The following is a 22,698-nucleotide window of genomic DNA, read 5'->3' on the forward strand; positions in this document are numbered from 1 at the left end:
GCCTCAAGCTGCGCCAGGGCAGGGTCAGACTGGCTCTTAGGAAGGATTTCTTTGCAGAAGGGGTTGTTGGGCGTTGGAATGGGCTGCCCAGGGCAGTGGTGGAGTCCCCATCCCTGGAGGGGTTGAAGAGTCGGGTTGACCCAGCGCTGAGGGATCTGGTGAAGTTGGGAACGGTCAGGGTGAGGTTCATGGTGGGGCTGGAGGAGCCTCAAGGGCTTTTCCAACCGAGATGATCCTGTGATTCTGTGAGGATCGAGGGGTGCAGGAGGTGATAGCTAGGTGCAAGACAACGATGGCCACTGAAGGCAGGTAGAGACACAGGTCACCCATCCCAGTGCCACTCTGCCCACCCCCCCATACCCCCTAAGATGGTCTTGAATTTGTAGAGCACACAGTTCTAGCGAGTCAGGGAGGCCCTTTATCAGAACGCCTGTCGTGCATGAGCTGAAGACAAGCTGCTTTCTGCACACTTTGGGTCATTTGGTCCAGCCCTGGCATGGGGATGGTTCCCAGCTCTCCCCAGCCCAGGGGATCCAGCCCCCGGCCCCGTGTGCCGGCCTCTGAGTCAGGGACTGGGAGCCCTGGGACAGTCAGAAACACACCCAGACCCCAGGAACCCTGCGCCTCCTCTTCACCGAGTTCCATTCTGTCTCTCCCGGGAGTGAGAGCCTCCACACACACTCGCTCTCTGTTTCTCTAGGGAGTCGAACTGTGGTTTTCCTGCAGTTTTGCCAGTTCATTTGCACTATTGGGTATTTCTTTTGTTAGGATTTCCGGCACGGCATCAGCTCCCCCATCGTACAGAAATTCCCTTCTCATCAGTGGGAGCCGCTTGAGGATTGATTCTCTGGTTTTCGAGCTTTATCTGCTCCCTCTCCCCCCAGGGGTAATGCCCAGCTACTTCTCTGTTTATTGTTTCACACTGCTGAGGTAAACTAGAGCCCCCCCACTCACTGCACCATCCTCTTCCGCGTCTCGGCTAATTCCAAGCGCAACTCTCGCTCCCAAACAAACGCGTTTCTCAACTGCCTTTGGGACCTGTTGGCAGTTCCCTGTGCCCGCAGCTGCTTCTCCCGCTCAGCTTCTAATTCTGCTTGGAAGTTCTTAACCAGCCCTTGTAAAGGTTCATTCGCCTCCTGCTCAGCCCATTTCACTCTGCGTTCATCTCTTTGCGCTGCTGTCAGTGCTGCTCCCAAAACGCCCCAAACCGCAGCTTTTCCTCTGCCAGGTCTCGACTCGTTTTCTCTTTCGCCAGATCCTTTATTCCCCCTGTGACAGTGAACGGGCATCACCAGGTCAACTCTGCCCAGGCTCTCCCTGGGGGTCGGTGACGTGCGGAAACAAACTCTACAACTCGGATAGAGTTATAAATCAGTTTACTCCGGTCGGCGTGCAAGGGGATTTCTCCACAAAGCTTGCACACCGTCTCGGCAATTAGCCAGGTATTTATTACACTAAAACATACATATCCATAGGGTTACACAATACAAACATGCCTATGCATAAGTCATGTGGGGTTAGTTTAAAAGGCTGGTGTCAGCAGTTTATGTTCTCTTTGCGCCTGCTGGGCGTCTGCGGGGGTCTTTTGGAGGAAGGCCCGCAGTCTTCCTCGTCGTGTATTTTTCACCTTTTGAATGGAATGCCGAGCTGGCAGGACCCAACGCATAGTGCCAGTCTCCACCAGATAGTTCCTCTCCTAACGATAATGGAGTCTCCAAGAAGTCCGTGTTATCTCTTTGCTTTGTAACTCAAGGCGAGCTGTTACCTTCTTATCATACCAAGCTAATCCCCGAACTGTCTGCTAGGCTGCACTGAATCCACAGACCAGCCTGGGCAAGCAGGATTCTTAAGCAACATTCAGAAATCATCAGATGTTGCTATAAGTAAAAAATTTGGAAGGGAAGTGGTCATTTCTCTGTATCAGAGGGCAATTCCATCCCCTGGCTTGGGCTCCCTGCTCTGCCCCCCCAGTTCCCATCACGGCCCCAACACCAGCAGCACCCAGGGCCATGGGACCCCAAAGCAGCATGTGGGAGGGGGACACCTCATTTTGTGTCCCTTCTCATCCACAGAGTGGGGTCCTACGGGGCTCTCCCCCCCCCCCACCCCAAGCTGGGAGCCCCTCAATGTCCATTTTGAGCTTTTGCCAGGAACCAGGAGCAAGAGGCCCCGGGGCTGGTGACCGCCAGCCCCCGTCCTCGCCTGCCCGGGGACGTGGGTGCTCGCTGCCCGTGTGGAAGTGACTCAGGACTGCAGACAAGCTGGGTCAGCCGTATTTATTGAGAACAGTTGTGGAGGGATAAAAATATTTCCACTAGCTCTATAAGAATTTATAAACCTATACTCTGCTTATCCTTTAATAAATGCCTCTATGACCGTCATGCGAAGGTAGGTACTTCTGTAAGAAAATAGCAAGATTAAAAAAAGGAAAGCGCTAATGCACCCTGCAGGGCCCTGCCCACGGGAGCCAAGGGACCCCCCGGCTGGCACGGGGACACAGGTGGCACATGCCAGAGGCTGCCCCAGCACCCTGCAGCACCCCCTCTGAGCCTCAGCCAGATGCAGCCCCCGTCAGTGAAGCCGCCCGCACGCAAACCCCCTCGCCCAGGGGTGACCCCACTCGGGTGGCCCTGCCAGAGAGAGGAGGAGTCCCCACGCCAGTGAGCTCCAGTGATCCCACTGCTCCCAGTTCTGCCTCCACCTGCAGCCTCACTGTCCCCTTTCATCTTTCCCCATACTTGGGGTGGGGGGGAGCAAGGAGGTAAGGGCGGGGGTCGGGTCCATCTCCCCATGGATGCCCTGCAGCCACTGGCCAGGGGTGTGGGCCAGGACTCGTCCCAGGGACACCACGCAATGGTGCTTTGCTGGGAAGTGACACAGATGGGGACACCCTGGGGGGACACAGACACAACGCAGTGCTCTGCAGGGCAGTGACACAGATGGGGACAGCCTCGGGGGACAGGGAGACAAAACCCGCTCCCGGGGAACCGTCGCTGGGGCATGGAACAGGTGAACTCAGAATCAGTTCCCGAGCTCTCCGGAGCAGCCGAAGGCAGGGCGGGCAGGGGAGATCCCCGCTCGCCTTCCCATCGCCGTGGCTACGGCAGCTGCAACCCGCCCAGCCGGGGGAGCCCCCCAAACCCCACCAGAAACAGGGTGAGGACGATTTCAGGGAAAACAGCTGCACACCTGTATCCAAACACAGCAGCGGCGCTCTCCTGGGAGCTGCCAGCTTGTTTCAAATGCCCAGAGGCATCTCCCTGGATACGCACCTTTGGAAATGTCAGCGCATCAGTCAGGAAACGGTGGTGCAGGGAGTTACGCTCCGGTTGAAACGGGCAAGAGCAAACCAGCTGCCAGCACTGACGTTTATTTTGATGCGCCCCGTACATTCTTGTGAACTGCAAATAGGACAGGAAATGCAAGAGTGTCTGTGTTTAGTGATCAATCAAACCAAGCTCCCTCTGCCGGAGAAAATCCCGAACGTTTGATTTGCAGGAAAAGGCTTTAGATGAAACTGCCTTCCTAGCACCACGCTCGCAAACCAGCTGAGATTAAGTTTATGTAATTCAAGATCTTCAACCTGCAGCCACCCTGTTGTGCTCCAGGTGCTGAACACAGAAACAAAGGGAACGACAGGATTGTGAAATCGAGTATTACTGACCCAATATCAGCTGAGGCTCCCACCCAGTCTCAGTTGCAGATTGAGGAATTGCATGTTAGTGCTAATTGCCAGTGACAAGCTAAATACCAACATTGTCATCTCCAGTCTGCATGAAGACATGGCTTTTTGAAAAACAAGCAGATAATGGTTTGTACACACGAGGAATCTTGCCAATCCGTCCATGTACGGAGAGGTCTCCGTGCTGAGGCTGCATCCACATGGCAAATATAGTCAGTGGGCCACTAAACGTTCCATTTAAACACCATGCAAGATTAGCTTGGGGGCAAGAGAAAGCATTTCAAAATGGATAGCATGGCTTGAGAGTCTCCATTTCACTGGACCTCAGTGAAACTCAGACTCCACAGGGGCGAGTCTTTCCAAAATAGCACTAAAGAGCTTTAACCCAACCTTGCACAAGTTCATGTCAATAAACTGCTGCAGAAATCAGCTTCCAAAAGGAAGCCTTGGACTAAGGATCGAGTCCCACAAGCCCTCTGCACCTGACATATCAAACCTTTCCTCCTCCAGCTGACTTCAACTCTCCCTGATTCCATTCTAGGAAATTCACACCTTGTGGATGGTGCAAAGGAAAAGGTCATGTCGAGAGCATAAAGCAGAGCTCACTTTAATTGTCATATAAGAGAGTCATGCCCTCTAAAAGGCAACAGCAAACAAGGAACACAGCACAGGCTCATCGGGGGGAGAGATCTAGTCAGGGGCTGGCCGGCAGCTCCTGCCTCGCTGCGTCCTGTCAGGGTGCAAACAGGTTCATGATGCTGAAGGCTCCTTCAGTTCCTCCTGGTTCAGCTTTTAGTCACCCCAGCAAACACGCTTTGCCTGCTGGCCTGCCTTTTTAGGATCTCCTCCAGTTGTCCTCCCTTCCCCTCTTCTTCGAGATACACAACTTCAAGATAAAAGCATTTGTTTAACACAGCTGAAAAAAGATTGAACTGAATTATTAGGAAGTAGATGCCGTGTGCCTCAGGAGCTGGCTGGAAATTCTGTGCACGGCTCAGAAAGCAGCATAAAAAGACAGAGGACAAAGGAGAGCTGCCAGAACTGTTCTCTATCGCACTGCAGAGAAAAGGGGCACATACAAACAGGTAGCGCCAGGGAATTACAGCCCAACAAAAGCCCGTCCAGCTCCATGGCCAGAGGCCACCACTGCCCGTTCCACATTCATTTTAGCACGTGAACGAGAACAGCTCACAAGCACAGGCTGCCCCTTCAGCCTGCAAAAAGCATCGCCACGGCCAGAGACACCTCCTACACTATTAACACAAATAATTATTTTATTTCTCTCATACCTATCATATATAGATAGATGATAACTCCTTTTTATTAATGTAGCTAAATATATGTTACAAATAAGTTATTTGCAGAACATTTTTCCTATGTCAGCAAGTGCTGTTATATCCAGTGAAGGAAACCTTTTAGAGTGGTCCTTTAAAGCACTCTAATTATCAAGCAGCCAATTACGGAAGTCTAAGTCAGTTTTCATGCTGCCAAGAGACTGGTTTTTAGACAGGATCCACACTTGGCACCTGTTTAGAAGGGAAAATGCAGCTCTCCTTGCTTAAGGTTCTTCCCCTGACGTACAAAACCCACCTCTCCGTGCCCTCTGCAACCTTCCACTCAACGCTGACAACTTACAGTAAAAACAATTGGCACTGGATCAGTCAGACCCTCTCCAAGAACAAGCCTTAAAGCAAACCGACGCCAGAGTGACCTCCGTATCACGCCCTAACTCAATCCTCATCCGGGCAACTCTGACACAGAATGTTCCTGCAGCCAAATGCATTTGTAAACCAAGCAAGTGTAAAATGATACAAAAACCCACACTGCATGGAAAAGTCCCAAAGGATTAGTGTCAGAACATATCTGGCAGCAAGAGATTGGAAAAAACACAAAGGCCTAACAGAAGAGTGGCTGATGCCAGTCAGTTCGTAGCACGGTGTTGAAGTAGAACCGCTGCGGGAAGGTTTTAATTACTCAAGCTTTTCATCTCCTTCCTCCACGTCTTTCAGACTGAGCACTTCCAGTGTTCCTTTCCCTTTGGTCCCACTCCGGATCAGCTCATCAATCTCTCTGAAGCAGCCGGGGTCAATAAGGCACACCTGAAACGTTCCACATTTCAGAAGTCAAGCAGTAATCCTTGATTTTCAGCAGCCCCTGCTCAAGGGCTAACATTAATTTTCATTAAAAAAAACACATTGTTTGGTTACTGAGAAGGACTTGGCAGAGTTGATAAGCTACTTCAAAATAAGTAATCTTTCCACAGAAGTTCTGCAGTTTCGTTTAGCCGTGCTGGACGTGTCTTTTGACAGTGGCATTGCTAGATTCTAATCTGTTCTCAGGAAGATTTCTACTAACACCAAAGATTGCTCGCCCATAGACTATGTTTTAAAAAACTCATTAACCACTGTCAAAATACAGGCCTGACCCACCAAATAAGTAACAGTAACATTCTGTATAAGCAGAGAAACTTGTCACTGTTGTAGGATCATCACTGCTAGGAGAAATGACACTGTGCTTCTCCTCAGCTTGAAGCAGCGTCTCTGTATAACGGAGGAAGCTACTTCCAAGCTTCCATCACTAGCACTGCGTGAAATCAGCAACTGCAAACTACACCTCTGATTTAGAATCCCTGGTAAACCTGCAGTTTATCCAAACATCTTCCACATATGAATTCATCTTCTAGTAATCTGTACAGCAGTAGCCAAACCAAGCATGAAACCCACGGACTGCTGCATTGCTTACAATTTCCAACTGCTCATGGAAGTCTTCGCTCTCAATAACTTTAATCAGTGGCTTGAGCTTCTCTTTCAGTTTCTTGCCCTCCTTTGCTGGAAGAATAAATCGCAGCCTCATGTGAGCACGTTCAATTTGCATGGTCTCCTTTAACTGCCTGATCACTTCCAGGGCCTGCAAAGACATCAAGAACAAAGAGCATTCACACACCTGCTTGAAAAACACCACACAGATCAACATCTCAAAGCCTCTGCAGTAGCTTCAGACACATCTCTCAGTCCTGATCACCACCTCTCTGATGCAGGGAGTTTGCCATTACGCTGTTTTGACAGATTAACCAAAAAAAGGCAGAGTTCTTGCTGCTTGTGATCATTCCCAATACTTCAACAACCTGTCTGAAATAATGTTAAATAGCAGTTACGCCGCAAAACAACACAAACCCACGCGGCTCAGGTGCAAAGCCTGATCTACTACCTCAATTGAAATAAATGATAAAACTTGTATTTCTGTTCCACGCGGACCAGCGTTGCTGCTTTAATTCATTTCTTTCTTTCTCCCTTCCCTGAACTGTTGGAAAACAAAGCTCGTGAGTTTCAGAAGCTGTTTGTACCCAGCCTTTAACTGCCAACCGCCTGAGTAATCACTCTGTGGGCTTTAGACCACAAGGCTTTGTTGTTCCCTCTGCGACTGCCAAGAGAGAAACTACCCTTAGAGACAACACCTCTGAGCAGAAGCTCATTTTGCAACAAAACTGACCTGCTGCTTCGTGCTCTTGTGTGGTTTGACAGAATAGTGAATATCCTTCATGGCTCTTTCTATAAGGATTACTGTGTACGGCCTCTTTGTTTCAGGATTCACACATTTGTCAGCCACAATAGTCGCGATGTCTCTGAACATCTGCTCCAGCTGTGTGTGTCGTTCTTTGTCCGATACCTGCAGCTCCCCTTTCGATAAAATCTGTACAGTCAGAAGGAAGAAACCAGTTGATAAACATCACACATTTGACTAAAGAGCAAAAACTCCAGTACCCTCGTCAAATTTAACAGTTGCTTGAAGGGTTTGGTTAGACGTGAAGGGCAGAAAAAGAATAACGGTATTAATAACGTACATCATCACCACAGACAACGCTGGAAAGATTTCAGACAAGAAACCCACCACAGAAGCTCTGAACTACAAAAAGACAAGCGCAGATTTACTTGGATGCTCATCACCCACAGGCCCACAGCGCACATCCCACCGGGAAGGACTAAGTCCCATCTGTTCTGAACACTGAACTGAACTGCCTCAAGTGAGCAACTGGCCCCTTCCTTTCGCTGCCTCCTTGATAATATATCTCAGGTGAGAAACTCTTCAGCGCTGTTGAACTTTTTTCCGTCTCCACAGCCGCCAGTGCGTGAAGCTGGACGTTACACAGAACACTGCCAGCTCTCCTCAGCCAGGCGCATCTGTACAGTTTGAGCCTGTACCACAGACGTACCCTCCTGGCTGCCCATTTCTTAACAAAGAAACAACCCTGTCGCCCACAGCAGCACTCGCCTTCTACAGCAACTTCCCAGTAACAAACCCACCGACCGAGTCTGCGCGCCCCTTACAGAAAACACACGGAAAGCTTCCTCCCGGCTTTTAGAAAGCAAACTGTGTGAGACCCACCATCTTACAGATTTCTGTTTGGTCATCCGTCCCAAACGCTTGGACCAGATCCTCCTTCTTTGCCACCTGGCCTTTGGAAACGTTGACAAACACCGTGTGCGTCTGCAGGACCTCGTCGAGATCTTTCTCGCTAGAGATCGGGACAGGCTCAGAAACTTGGGAAGGCAGCGACGCACCGAAGAGCCGCGAGCTCGGGGCGAGGAGAAACGAGCGCTGCTGCCGCCAAGGGCTGCGTCAGGGGAGCCCGGAGCCTTCTGCTCCCGGGATGTCGCTGCCCAGGGCAGGGCAGGGGAACCGCCCAGCGCCGCGGGCCGCTCCCCGCTCCCGGTTCCACAGGGGCCGCACCGACCCCCCGGGCTGCACAGCCGGGTGCCGCGCCAGCTCCCCGGCTCCACGGCCGGGCCCGACGCGGGGCTCCTGCTCCCCGGCGTCCTCCACAGCCGGGGCACCCCCCGCCACAGCCGGGTCCCCCCCTGACCTCCCGCCGCCACAGCCGGGTCCCTCCCGGCCTCCCCCCCCCGGCCGCCCTCGGGCAGCCCCCGGCGGTGCCGGCCCGTCACTCACGCCCCGCTGCGCCATCCCATGACCTTGTTGCGGTAACAGGCGATCTCGAAGCGCTTCCCGCCGCGCCGCGCCCGCACCACGGCCACGTTGGTGAGGCGGATCTGGTTGGTGGGGGTGAAGATGGACATGATGGCGATGGCGGCGGCGGCGGCGGCGGCGGCGGCGGCGGCGGCGGGGGGCGGGGCCGCCCCGCGCTGCCACCCCATTGGCCGGCGCTAGGCCTAGCCCCGCCCTGCGTGGCGGCAGTGAAAGACGTCCGGAGGGAAACGGAGCGGCCGGCGGGGGGGAACCTATGGCCGTGGGGCTCCCTCGGTGAGGGCTGCGGGCCGGGGCGCCTGGGCGGGGGGGTGAGTGTGTGTGTGTGGGGGGGGGTAATAACGGCGAGGGCAGCGGGAGTGTGTTTATGAGGGGTAATAACGGCGAGGGGAGGGGGGGTGTCTGTGAGAGGAACCACAATGCGGGGGGTGTGTGCAGGGGGTGTCACAGATGGGGGTGTCTGTGCCGGCGGAGAGAGCTGGGAGGTGGGTAATGGCGGGGGCAGAGGGGCCGCGGGGGGTGAGTGTGAGGGCTCGTGCCGGAGGGGGGGAACGTGGTGGAGGCGAGCGCGGAGGAAGAATGAAATGGGGCGGGCTCGGAGGGTGCAGACTGGCAGGTGCTGGGCTGGGCACAGAGGTGAGGGGTGGGGGGCAGCTCCAGGGGCGGTCAGGCCTGGGGGGGTGAGTGCCGCGTGGTGATTGCAGGGGGAGGTCCGGGGGGGGCGGTGGAGCGGAGTCCCGGGGCTGCTGCCGCTCTCTGGACCCCCCCCGAGGGGTTCGCTGCTTGCGTGGGCCGGCAGCAGGGGGGTGCTGGCACAGCGGCCAGCGCTCAGCTCTTGTCTTCGGGGGGTTCAGTGTTTGTGGTGGAGGGGTCGGGGGCATCCTCTCAAGCTTTTGATCTGGTGCTGTAAGTGACGGCCCAGGGGAGAAGGAAGTTAAAGTTTGCTGCCTCTTGGAAATACTCGGTTTCTGTGCTCTTGTCTGGTGTCGGCACAAACAAGATCCAGGAGAACTGCAGATGTCAGTGGGAGGGTGTCATCTGTGTTTCTCAGTCACTAAGTGTCATGAACGAGCCTTATTTAAGCTGCTGAACGTTTCACATGAAATAAGTAATCACAGGCACCGCGTCAGCATGCTCCCCTGTGTACCCTGAATGTTCTGAACCAACTTGAAAAATCTCTGTTGTTCTGAATTAAACCTCGCTCACATGATAGAATTCTGGAGAAGTGCTTCCACTTGAACGCGGGTTTCAGCCTGGCCTTGAAACTCTGGGTCAAAGCTGCTGTAATCAGTGTGGTGTCTAATGTGTATGAGCCAGGGCTGTGCTCAGCAGGAAGCTCTGTGGAGAGGATTTCCCCTTTGAAATGGAGCTTTCTAGCCCCAGAGATCTGCACGTCAGGTCTGTGCAAAACTAAGGCCAGTATGATACAGGGGACGTTTTACAGGGCTTTTTACTTTCAGACACTTGCACGGCACAAGCCTTTCCTTATAACAGAACCTGCCCTATCTAAGAAAAAAACAGGGTTTCCATTTGACAGTCTAAAATGTTAGCTTGGCTACAGAGGTGGAACTCAGCTGTCACACCTCTGAGGAGGTGAAGGCTCCTTGATTCGGTTGTAGTGTCTTGTCTTTAGCCAAAAGCTGTTCTCTGTAGAGCCTGAGGAATAAATAATGGCCTGAGGCTGTGGGTACTGTATGATTATGTTTTGTGTCCTTGTTGTAAATCCTGTAGAAATCTGCTCTTGCTAAAGCTGTGATTTATCCTAGGTTTAGGTGTCTCAATGGATATGTGGAACTTCTTCTATACTTGCCTGGTGTCCTTATGGCTGCAGAGATTTTACATCTATTCTGCTGCTGCTTTTGGGATCAGCATTTGGATCGTCATTCAGTTGACGACGACCAAAACCAAAAAGAAGGTAACTGGACATGTAAGCGTGTTTGTCTGAGAAGAGCCCAAAAATCTGTGTGTGAAAGTGAGTAGTTGCTGGGTAAAGGTACCCCCTGGTGCAGTGAGATGTGCTGCTTCGCTGTGGACCCGTTTAGGTTGTTGCAAATCCCAAAGGTAGTTTAGTTCATCTGATGGTTATCATCCACAGTCTGGACTGTTTTATGCTTGCTGGTAACTGAACACCCTCGTTGCTCTGACGTTAGAGCAGATCTCAGCTCAACACTTCTCACTTTGTTACGGAGAGAATGTGTAAGCCTGGGTTGCTCTGTCACTTGAAGTAAATCACTCTGCTTGTGCCCAGTGTTTTCATGTTCGTGTTTCCAGGGATGTTAATGACAAGGTTGGACTGGTTTTAGGATGGGAGTGGGATTAGGTGATGCAGGAGCTGAAAACCAACTCGTGCAGGTGAGTGAAGTTCTGCTGCATGAGCTGGGAGGTTCTTGGGTTCAGCTGGATCCTGTTATCTCCCTGGTGTGGGGGATGAGTGTGTTGTAGCGTGGCCTGGTTCAGAGAAAGAGTTACCTGTGTGTTCCTCTAGGAGTGAGAGAAGCTAAAATGCTTTGACTGTTGCATTTGTGTAATGCTGAGAGTCTGGTCAACAGGATTTGAGTTCTAAATGCTTTTGGGAAAATGGGGTTAACATCCCTTTGGAAAGGGATTGAATGTGACACAACACTTGTTTCCTAGGGTGAAAAATCCCATGGGAATCCTGCTGCTTCGGAAGAAGACAAACTAGTAAATGGACATGCCACCTTGCAGGCAAAGGAGGTCTGCGTTGCCGGGGTAAAGGTTTTCTATGGGTCTCAGACTGGCACGGCGAAGGTATAAGTTACTTTTTTCACATACATGAAGTTGATTTCAAATATTGCTGAGATTCAAGTACCTTTCTTGCCTTAGAAACGCACTGTGTAAAAAATACGGCAGTTCATCAGAAAGTTCATTAGCTTATTAGAAGTCATTGCCCAACATGGAAGATAAGTGAAAATTATATGAAAATAACAATTCTACTCCCTTGAAGTGGGGCATGCAATAGAAACATTGATTATGAAGTGTAACGTTTACTCTTTCAATATACTCTTTAATTCGCTAGCAGGTCTCCTAGAGAGGAGTGTTGTTTTAGGTGTTTTCTCAAATTTGATTTGTGTGTGCAAACATAAAATCATTAGTCATTAAAATTAATGTAAGTCTCTTTTCAGCCAGTATGCTTTACTTTTAAAACTTATAATGAAATTATTATGAATTAAATTATAGGTCCAGTGTCCAGTTCTCTTGTGCCATTGTTCTTTCTGTGCTGGGAGGAGTCTTGTGACTGGACATAGCAGGGCTTGTTTGACCCTTACAATAGTTGTGTTGAAGTAATTGATAACTTTCTAATTTCTTTTCCCAGAGATTTGCCAAAAGTCTGGCTGAAGCAGTTGTTTCCCTTAATTTGCCTGTGGAAGTCATTAGCATGGGAGACTGTGATCCAGATGACTGTCTATCAGAGGAGGTAGGTACGTCACAAACACGAATCATAAATACGAGTCTCTTTTCTGGGAAGGTGGAGGCTGTTTTCCTCTTGTACTTCTCTCCTGTTATCCTGGAAATCCCCAAAGCTGTGTGTGGAAAATTGCTTCCTTTCTACATAAGCAAGTATAGCCCATCGACCCTCAGCAGAGAAGACCTAAATTTTGGAAATTCCTAGGAAATGATCGTGTAGAATATTTTGATGCTGAGAGTGACTTTGTATTTGCTAATTCTGTAGCTCAGGTGTGAGTTATGTGAGAGTGGCAGCACCAGGTTCTGTCTCTGACAGTGTACGCCTGGGAGGGGTTTAAACCAGAAGAAGTAGGTGGTGGTACTCTGCAGCCTTCATAGACCTAAACTTCTTGTGAGGTGTACTTATAATGAATAATCCTTGATGGATTTTTCTCCTGTGAATATTGATAGCTGCTTTTTGAATCCAGGGGGGATTTTATTGCTGCAAGAGTCTGTTCAAGAAGCGGTTGATTGGGGTGGGGAGGGTAGATGTCCTGTTCTGTTTTACCACTGTCCCTGTTAAGTAGGGGAACGACAGCTTGGTCTCTCTGGGCTGGTTTCAGATGGCCTTGCAGGGAGGATGGCCGTTCACCGCCGTTGGGATTATCACCTGCAGCATCCCACACCAAAGGCTATTAACCCACTTAGCAAAAAATCTCACCTTTTGACTTCTTCCAACTGTCCATGTATTACAACTCTCTTCCTGATGTCAAGTGTTCTGAAAAACACAGTGATCTCTTCTATTCTGTCCTGTTTCTATTCTTAGACAAGCAGCAGGAACATCTGTGTGTTCTTGGTAGCTACATACACAGATGGACAGCCAACCGAGAGCGCAGCGTGGTTCTGCAAGTGGTTAGAAGAGGCTGCGAATGATTTCCGCTTTGGGAACATGTACCTGAAAGGCCTGAGATACGCTGTGTTTGGCTTGGGAAACTCAGTTTATGTTGATCATTACAACACAGTAAGTATCTCCTGTGCACCTGCCTTTGAGTCCTGCTCCTCGGAAAGGCTGAGCTTTCTTAAACGCTACAAAACCGAATGATACTGGTAGTTTGTGTGAGAATTGCAGCTGTTGTGCGGAGTTGATTAGGGACTGGGTTTAGGGCACGGGAAATGTGGCTTTGAAGCAGTTGTGCTTCCTTTTTGCATGGGAGAGGAGTCCCATAAGCATTGTGTTAATCTGGGAGATGTGGTCGTGTATTTGGTAAACCCTTACCCAGTTAATTTCCCAGCTTTGAAAGCTTCCTGTTGGTGCAGGAGGGCACAGTGCTATAAACCCTGTCACTTGCTGCATTCTTGTTTAGAGGGCTTTTCTCAAACTTAGGTACTTTGCTGTATTGTGTGGATTTTAGCTGTATTTCCTGGTGTAAAGTGTGACAGTATCTTAGCCTGGTAATTACTTCTATCTCAGTCAGAAAAATGGCATGACTTGTGGGCCCAGCTATACAAGCATAACCTGGTGACACGAAATGTGTTACAGTGTGGCCATTCTGACCCACAAGCATTGCCCAAAGCAGCTTGTTCCCAGAGCTCATCTCTTCCCACATCAGTGTGAGAGCAGAGGTATTTTCAGCTGGGAGCCTGAGGGGGTGTGGTGGTGTTCAGCCTGCCCTGAGTCAGCGGGTGAGAGAACTCCACAAGTCCCTGCCTCACAGTCCTGTGCAGCTCACCAGCTCTATTTCCAGGCTTGGTCCGTGCTTTCTTAGTTGCCTGCTTTGTTCAGCTTGGGCTCCATTTGATCTCCCTCTCCCTTTCATCCTGTTCTAGGTTGGAAGAAATATTGACAGGTGGCTGTGGATGCTCAGTGCCCGCCGTATCATGACTCGGGCCGAGGGGGACTGCAACGTGGCCCAGAGCAAGCATGGCAGCATCGAGGCTGACTTTGAAGCCTGGAAAGCCAAGTTCCTCAGTCGGCTCCAGATGCTCTGCAGAGGAGAAAAGAAGCCCTGCAGTGGGAAGTGCAAGAAAGGGAAGTGCAAATCTCCGGAGAAGCAGAGCAAGGAGAGCTCAGAACGTGAGCAGAGGGCATCAGAATATGAGAATACTGAGGTAGATCCAAAATCCATGGGACCTTATTTCTGGTTTAGTGCCCCTTGGAGCATCTTTGACTTTTCTTCTTCCTCCTAAAGCCCCGAGGGGTGCTGTGGGAGCTTGATACTTCTCTGTGCTGGAGCAGAGGGGGAAGAGGGATGAGATCTCAGGGCAGCTAACAAGTAGAATAAACCATCCCAAAAGAAGGACCAAAGACTTCCTGATGGACCTAGGCTAGGTGGCATTTCTGTGATGAGGGAGCCTTCCTCTTGAGTAGGGGGAGGTGTATGTTGTGACAGATGCTCCAGGGAGCCAGTCTGGGTTCTCTTCAGAGTCTTTGTTTTGTCTCCTGGTCAAGTGCAACATTTAGTTCCCTGTGAGCAGTTAAGCTGTTTCCACTTCAGCTTGCTGAAGCTGAGGTGCTTTGCCTGCATCCCAGGGTTTTCCCAAAGGCAGTTGGGGAAGTGTTGTCTGAGCAAGTCCTGTATTTCCTCTGAATGTGTCTGCCTGTAATCACTAGTGTGTCTTCTGGAGTGTCTGATTGGAGGTTTTGAATAAGAAATCCTCTTTCCTGCTTTACGGTGCAAGACCCAGAGCTGCTGTGGCCTCCCTGCCAGCCATTTACTGTGGGTTGGAAGTGATTGCTATGGCCGTGTTGAATTTTGTAGGAAAACGGGGGCTGTTCTGGCTGAGTGGGTTTGAGAATTCTGGCTGCTGCAGGAAGAAGAGGAATCAATCTTGCTCTTACACCAGTGCTGTTGTGCTGTACCCTGGCTGTGTGCAGAAAGGGAGACTGCTCTGTGAAGAGTTTGGCTTGGAGAGCAGATCTCTCCCTCCCTGTTGGTTCAGACAGGGGCACTTGGGAGGAGTTCAAGGGGTTTAGGCTTCCAGATCCTCATCGTACACACCAGGAGCTGGACTCCTCTGTGTCGCTTCTCATGTGATCAGGTGGACCCAGGAGGAAAATAGAGCAATCTGGAGGCAGGCTGTCTGGGCTGGGTTTCAGGTGCTCTGTGTGCTACTAAACTCTTAAAAATACACACTGATAAAAGCCCCAAGTTTAAATGCATCTCATACATTACACAGGTTATTGGTAGACTGTTTGTTGTTTTTCAGTGGTCTTCACTGATTGTGGGAGCTGATTTCACTGGTTGGCGTACATAAGGTCTTATGTTTAACATTCAGATACATTCCTGATTTATTTTTTTCTCTGATCTCTTATAGGCAGAGGAGTTGTTTGAAACCAGCAGTGAGGAGGAGGCTGATGCTGAGGAAGCTGGAGGCACAAATTCTGTTGTTGATGTTGAAGATCTCGGCAATATCATGAGCCACATGAAGAAAGCAAAGGTACTACTGTTAGAGCGAGTATAGAACTGTCAGGTCTTTGTCAGTGATCAGTTGAGTTGATTAAAATATTGCCTGCTCGATTTGAATCTGTAGGGTCTAGTTAGAGGGAGAGTAAAATATGAGCTGTTGGAGAATCTGTCCCAAAAAAGAACATACTTGGAGGTATGTTGGATGTAGTTACTGGTTGACTGACTTGTTCACCAGGCAGTTGCTGCGATGTAACCTGTTATTTCCAGTCTGAGGAGAAATTACTTCTGCAGCTAACGTTGAGATCTGAATGTACATCTCTGCCACTGCGATCCACAGGCCAGGGTCTAAACTCAAATCCTGATCCTGTATCTGCCGGTGGGTCTGTCAGCTGAAATGCTGGCGTGTGCTGTGCTGGCACGTCGTGACGGGGAGCAAAGCTGCAGGTGGAGCAGTAACACAGTGCTGCAAGACCTTCTGTGTCTTGCTCACTGCTGCCCTAGGAGGAGGTGCTGTGCTTGCAGAGCAAGCCAGCGAGCTTGGCCTGGCTTGTGCTGAGCCTGTCAGCCAGCCATAACTCCTGCTTTGTTTCAGGGTGTTACTATCTCTGTTCCTGTGCGGTTCTGTTCGTGTCTCTTTTTCTGTGCTCAGTCTGCATCGAACTCCTTTATTTGGTTAGCACACCCAAAGGAGTGAGGATATCAACAGCTACTAGGCTCAGCCTTAGTGTGCTCCCCACCCTTTGCTGGCCAAGCCGTTAGCAGTGGGCTGGGAGGGGCTGGCCCCCGGTGGGACTGGGATGTTCCCAGTTGCCATCTGCTGACTCTGTTTCCCCCTCAGCAATCTTTCCATGGTGGTGGCTTTCCTCGTGAACCCTTGAGCTGCTCTCCATCCCCCTCTCCACAGACCTACCTCTGTCTGTAATTACACCTTCCTCATCCTGCGTGCCCCCACCGTGTGGGCTTCTCACAGCTCTTTCCTGAAACTGAACCATTTCCTTGGCGGTCTGAGCCGTGGGGCCACAGCAAGCCAGGCCTTAGGTCACAGGTGGCTGTGTGCTTAGGAGGGGAGGAGGCCACAAAGGGTGTGTGGGGATCTCTGTTCCTCACCTTGGGGAGGGGGAAGGAGGCAAAATACCTCCTGCTGCTTCTAACAAACTCAGAGCAGCCCCCCTGCCTTGGGGGCACGGCAGAGTGCTGTGTGAGAGCTCCTGTCCCTGTGCTTGCCTGGACTTGTGCACTGCAGCTTGCAAGAGAAGGAGGGATGAAGCGTTTGGCTTTCCTTTGGAGGGCAGGACGAATCTGTCTCCCCGTGTAACTGTGCTGTGTTCTTCCTCCTCCTCTCCTCCATGTGCTCACCACTGGAGGTCACCGACAAACAGGGAACTGCGTTTTCTGAAGCCGCACGCCCTGGGAGGGGATTTAGACTCGGGAGGGGAGGTGGTGTCCTCCAGCAATTTTACAAAAAATTAGGCTTTGAGTTTTCACTGACTGAAATATGGCAACACTATGATCAAAGGGTAGTGTAAACCAGGAAAACCACATATTGTAGTCCAGTTGATGAATAGAAAGTGAGCACAGCAATAAAATACTTTATGCTGGTTGTTCTGGTCCTGAGCACGGCTGAAGTCAGTGTGGTGTGGTTTTGTACGTAGGCAGTGACAATTCATTGCTGTCTGTGACTTTGATGCATCATTCAAACTTTCTCCTTTCTCCTTCCTCTGCTTGGGCAGCAAGAGGCCCGTGTGTTGTATGCACGAGTTACTGCAGTAGTACAAGTATCTCTGTGTGGATCAGGCTCTCGTGGCTCTGGCCGAAGTCGCCCCTCTGATCGGAAGGACAGCTTCTGTCTGCGCACAGATGCTCAGCTGGAGCTGGGAGCTGCAGTTTTTGATCTGCTGCCTTTTCCTCGGAGGAGATGCCAAATGGTTGTTCTGCTGTGACAGCTGAATGGTGCCCTGTTGCCTCTGCAAAGGGTTAAATCCTCAGAGTGCAAGTGTCGGTGTGGGACTGGCAGTCTACTCTTGGTGTGCGTGGACGTGTCCTGGCCCTTCTGGAGATGAGCTGCTGTCAGCTGGTGAGACAGGAGGCCCTACAACTGTGGGTCGGCCTTTCATTGTCACCAGGAGTACAGAAGCGCAGTTCAATGGCCATGTCCCAGGTTTTTGGCTTAATTTTGAAACCTTAAATGATGTCGTTCTCATTCCTGGCCCCTTTATTCTCGCTGATCTGCCTGGCTGCAGTTTCTGGTTCCATGCTCCTGCCATCAGAGCAGGGCATGGAGAAAGGGCCCTCAGCGGTGACTTGGTGTGAACTCTCAGCTCTCTCGAAGGGGGGTGTCGTTTCCAGAGTGGTGGCAGGATACAGCTGTGTAAATATTTCCTGAGGGAGCCTGACCTGATGGCTATCCCTGTCATTAGCTGGGAGAAAGGATGACTTTGTCTTGGTGGTGAATCTTCTGGGGAATGTGTGCGCTGACGTGTAACAGGTTTATGCAAACACTTGAATTGTAAAATGATCCGTAGGTGCAGTTATTTACTATAATGAAAATAAATGCTGAAGATTTGATGTGAAAGACCAGGATGATCTGCATTTATGAAAGTAATTTATCATGGTCAGACTCTCTCGCTCCCAGGTGCGAAGATGTAGTTGTTTAAACGCAGTGCATCTTGGTTTAAGTCACACCCTCACTTTAGTGGCTATGAGTTTGTGCCATGAGAATTTTTCTTTTTCAGATGAATTGTGTTGTCTCTTTAGCCATTTTTTTTCTCTGGGAGAATGTTGAACTGTGTAAAATTAGTCTGACACTTTTGTTTTACACTGATGTGAACTGTTGTCTTGCAGTAATTCCCACCAGCACAGGCAAGTGCTTTGGGTTTTAGTATCTGAACTCTCCACACAGAAGCTAGCGAGTTTGAGGGAAACTTGTGCATTTCAGGGTTATGTCACAGACATTTCTTCATACACAGAGTTACCTGGATCTGAAATGTGCCTGACAGTTTTCAGCACGGGTTTTGCAGGTGTCGGTGTAACTCCTCCGCATGTGGGAGATGCAATAGCAGGTTCTGCCCTGTGCAATCTGGTCAGTTTGAAACGATTTAGGGTCCAGCTTTGATCTCTTTTGCAGGCACGTGTTGCCTCTTGTGGGAATCACTAGCAGATGAGGCAGATGTGCAGTCACAGGTAGTCATAATTGCTCGTTGTCCTGCCTTTTATGGGATGGCAGAGTGAGGCTGTGGAGGTGAGTGTGTCTAATAAATGTTTGCCCCATCTCTGCAGGTGATCTTAATTTAATTTTGCATGCATCTCGTGTTGTTTGACTTGATGGAAATCAAGGCTGAGTTTTGTTTTACAGCTTTTTTCCCCATATGCTTCTGCTTCCTTGCACTTTACAAAGAACTGTCAAAGGGCTTGAGACAGGTGCTGGGTTCTTGCCGTCGTTTGGATCAGGCAGATGGCTTCAGGAGTTCAAGGTGAATGCCAGAACCTCTTCCTGGTAGAGCTGTAGCTGTTACCTACTCTTCCTTGGGAAAAGAGATGGCTTTTTAAAGAGCTTCTGAGGGTGAAGGTACACGGTTCGAGGTGATGGTGGTGCCTTCTGAGCACTGGATCTGAGCACAGAAATTGGCAGCAGGTTGGGTGGCACCAGGAAATCATTCAGCTGTATAAAAGGATGGGTGATACAAAGGTAAATTCTAAAATTGGTTGTTTCCCAAAGGTCATGCTGTGTGGTGATGACTACTTCATAGCTGCTAAAATCCAGCCCTTTTTTTCAGAGTAATTAAGTTTTTGGATGTTGCTGCTATAGTTGCAGGGGGGGATGCTTATGAGGGTCCTGAACTGGAGTGAAACCTTTCTGTGGGTGCAGATGATGCCTGTGCTTTTGTGAAGGGGATTGCTGGGCATGAAAGCCCACCAGTGTGTGATACAGCCAGGGTGTGAAGGAGGGCAGGGGAGGTCTGAGGCTGCTTCTCTCAGGTGCCTGACGATCCAAGGCTGTGGTGCCAGGCAGGGCTGGATGGTGCACAGCCGGGTGGGTTAAAGTCTGGGTTTCCTCTGCATTTACCCTTCCAGCGGCTTGTTCTTAGGCTGAGAACTTGGGCCTGTTCTCCAGATTGCTTTTAGGCAGCAGCAGAAGGCAGTGGTGGTTCTTAGTGGATTTAATAACTAAGTGGACTTTTGACAGTTGTGGCACACTTTCTCTGTCCTCCAAAGTCACTCTCCTGAAATGTATTTATCAGATAAAATGTGAAATCTAATGGGTATGTTTGTAGCCTGCAAGACTGCTATTAATCACAGGGACACCATTTCTTAATGTAGATTATCTCCCACAGCTGGGAGATTGTGATAAACTAGGAAAGAAAGATCAATCTAGACTTGTTCCCAGGGAATGAAATGGCTTTTATTAACCTTCATATTTATAAACTGCAGGCGTGAGTAATAGTAATAATAATATCCTAATTTCCTTTAGACGGGTTGGGAAGTAATCAAGTTGGCATATTTTGTTGACACAATTTTGAGATGAATGTTCTTGTTTTCTAAAACAAAAAGTTTAATGATGCTGATAGTGCCATTTGCAATGTAAATACAGGGGAGGGGGGTGTGTGAGAGAGAGCAAGACTGAGGCTGAGTTGACAGGAAACAGAACGTGTCCCGGAGAGCGTGTTCGAGACACGTGTGTCCGTTTGCCACAGGGGAGGTTTCCGGGTCCCCTCTGGCCCTCTTCCCTAAGAAGTCACCCTACGTTAGGCGTTGACCTCCACGGGCACTGTAAATCGCAGCACTCGCAATGTTTCCTGAGAGCCCTTTGGGAGCGGGTGACTGCCGGGGAAGACCAAACCTTGCTGACAGAGGGTGGAGAAACTTTTAATGAAGTTGGCTGCAGTTTTATTTGAAATGGGGCAACGAGTGTTAAGGTATGAGGTATCTAAGGTATAAGGTTTACAGACAAAGTGTTAGAGTGTGCAGGAGTTGTCAGCTGTATTTTACCAAATTGAATGGGGCTGGGGCACTTCCCTGTCAGATTTAGAAACAGCTGGAAGTGATGTGCACAGTTAGAACTCTCCAGAAACTTTCTCTGACTTTTAACGGGTGGAAGATTCCTAGAGGAAAAACACACTCTTATCTGCAAGAGCTCAGTGTCTGGGCTAGATTCTGACCTCTGCTACTCTGGCTCAGAATTCAGTGTGACCCTACATTTTAAAATAAGCTTTAAGAAATATCCTTTAACTGCTTGGGGACTACTTCTAGCCTTAAAATCTGCAGTTGTCACAGGGACACTTGACCCTTCCCGTTTCCTGTGTTCAAATCTTTCTTCTTTGGACCTTGGCTATTGAAAAGAATTACAATTCATAAACAACGTTACAGGAGATCTTGAGGCTTGCCTTTTCTATGTGAGGCTTGGGAGTGCCCGGTGAAAAAGAGCAAACAAAGAAAAAATGACTTCAAAGGTAACCTCTGGCTGGCCATTCTGTGTTTGACGTGTGGTACGATACTGGCTTCCTTGATGAGCCTTTGTAAAGGGCTTTGTGATCTATGAGTGAAGACTCTTATTTTTGCCCCGGGTGGTAGATCCCATATCCCTTGCTGTTCTTTAGCTGTTGTAAATTAGTCAGTAAATGGGTAGAGAAGCAGAGCTGAGAGATACGGGAAATTCTGGAAGTCTGAAGTCCCCCCGAGTGTTGCGCTTCCTCTTTATTTGCAGCCTCGTCTTGACCACATCTGTTGTTGGAGATGATCAGGGCTGAGCCTGCAGCAGTCCAGCCCATCTGCCTGCTGTTTCTCACCAATGTTGTGCTGCATTTCTCAGGTGTGTTTTTCCAGTGCGTTTTTGGAAGGTTCTTGCCAGGCACATAACAGAGTTGAGCAGAAGTCCACAAATCAATGCACAGAGTAATTATCTGCTGATGGTCATTGCTGGGAGAAGCGTGGAGGAGGTAGCCTGTTGATGTCATTGCAGTATCCAAGGAGAGAGCAGCACCAGGATGTCCTGTGGGAGTGCAGCCTGTGTTGCCAAATAAAGATGTTGTTTGAATAAGGTATTTTGGGGTGCAGTAAAGGTGTCCCTGCTCTGCCAGACAAACAGGACTGGTCGTTCCGCAGCGCGGCTGGCAGTGAGCCTGCCCACACGCAGCCTCCAGCCAAACCTCCTTATCTGCTGTGGCTGCCCAGTGCTCAGTGGAGTTTGTCAGTGGCTCTCACCTGCAGAAGCATCCATCCTCGCCTTGGTCGGTGTGCTGTCCCGGGCTGGGAAGGGCAGCAGCAGTTATGGACCGTGGGAGCTGCTTTCTCTTTCCCATTATGAGATGAGCCACAATTTTGTTTTCTTTCCTGATACTTGGGCTGTCGTAGCGCAGTTAAGCTTTGGCACGAGGAAATGATGTTCCTTTTTGCCACTGGCCTGGCTGGAGCCTCAGTGCCAGCGGCTCATGGCCAGGCAGTCTGGGTCTGTGTCTGTGCCCGCAAGTGCTCCCCGTGTGGGGGGTCGTTCTGACGCGGCTCACTGAGGCCGGGTCCCTGTGAGGGTCAGCACTGCCGGAACAACAGTGGGCTGGTGGTTTTTAAGAGGAGTGTTGTTACACATCATCCGCTGTAAACAAGCGTGCGGAAGAGACCCAGGTGTGAAGCACGAGGCTTTGCTGGAAAAGCAGCTTGTGTGGCTGTGTGCATGGAAGTGTGCTTTGTGCCCCTTGAGAAGGTGAAGCACTGAGTCATTTCTGACTCTTCTTTGGCCTTTGATTTTGGGAAGTGGGGCTTTGGGTCTTGAGGGGTGTTCTGCAGGGCTCTTGGATATGTCTCAGTCTGTTTCCCTGAGGGACTGGGTTACGTTATCTTACAGTCAGCGAAGATTGATTATGGTAGAAACCAGGCAATTTCCTTCTGACTTTAATAATATATTGTTATGATAATCTCGTGGCCTCTCATCTAATGGTTCTGAGAAGCTGGTTGATTTCTATCACTGAATGGGCTACAGACCAAAACTGTTAATTTGGGTGCTTGGAAGATTGTGTGTAGCTCCCACTCTGGCAGAAGGCAGGTGGGGAAGGGGCAGATGGGGACTGTCCCCCGCAGCTCTGCAGTGAGCACTGACTTGTGCTGGGTGTGAGCTTTGGCAAAATGGTCTTCCTGGGAAGACTAACCCAGGTGGGGAGTTGTTCTTGGGACTCTTGTGGTCCTGGGAAAAGTGTGTCTCTGCTCAATCCTTTTCCTAGTGCTTCATAACCT

General features: G+C 50.0%; 2 protein-coding genes across 8 annotated transcripts in view; one reads left to right on the forward strand and one right to left on the reverse strand.

Annotated features, from left to right (window-relative positions):
• Positions 1–4,938: 4,938 nt before the first annotated feature.
• On the reverse strand, positions 4,939–8,805 carry SBDS (SBDS ribosome maturation factor). Its single transcript, XM_074890013.1, has 5 exons — positions 8,630–8,805; positions 8,066–8,195; positions 7,172–7,372; positions 6,425–6,589; positions 4,939–5,781 (listed from the first exon to the last, which is right to left on the reverse strand). The coding sequence occupies exons 1-5, from the start codon at positions 8,755–8,757 to the stop codon at positions 5,653–5,655; spliced, it is 753 nt and encodes a 250-aa protein (XP_074746114.1). The 5' UTR covers positions 8,758–8,805; the 3' UTR covers positions 4,939–5,652.
• Positions 8,806–8,903: 98 nt separating this feature from the next.
• The window catches only part of LOC141952551 (S-adenosyl-L-methionine-dependent tRNA 4-demethylwyosine synthase TYW1-like), a 110,928-nt gene continuing 97,133 nt past the window's right edge, over positions 8,904–22,698 (forward strand). For 2 of the 7 annotated variants that reach the window (XM_074890135.1, XM_074890140.1), the window contains exons 1-7: positions 9,245–9,301; positions 10,432–10,580; positions 11,300–11,434; positions 12,000–12,101; positions 12,897–13,091; positions 13,898–14,179; positions 15,386–15,508. In XM_074890135.1, the coding sequence (XP_074746236.1) occupies positions 9,250–9,301; positions 10,432–10,580; positions 11,300–11,434; positions 12,000–12,101; positions 12,897–13,091; positions 13,898–14,179; positions 15,386–15,508 (1,038 nt within the window). In that variant the 5' untranslated portion in view covers positions 9,245–9,249. The other 5 variants (XM_074890136.1, XM_074890139.1, XM_074890137.1 and 2 more) reach the window with 5 other exon arrangements.

Source organism: Strix uralensis, chromosome 20 (assembly GCF_047716275.1).
Source record: "Strix uralensis isolate ZFMK-TIS-50842 chromosome 20, bStrUra1, whole genome shotgun sequence".
Classification (NCBI taxonomy): domain Eukaryota; kingdom Metazoa; phylum Chordata; class Aves; order Strigiformes; family Strigidae; genus Strix; species Strix uralensis.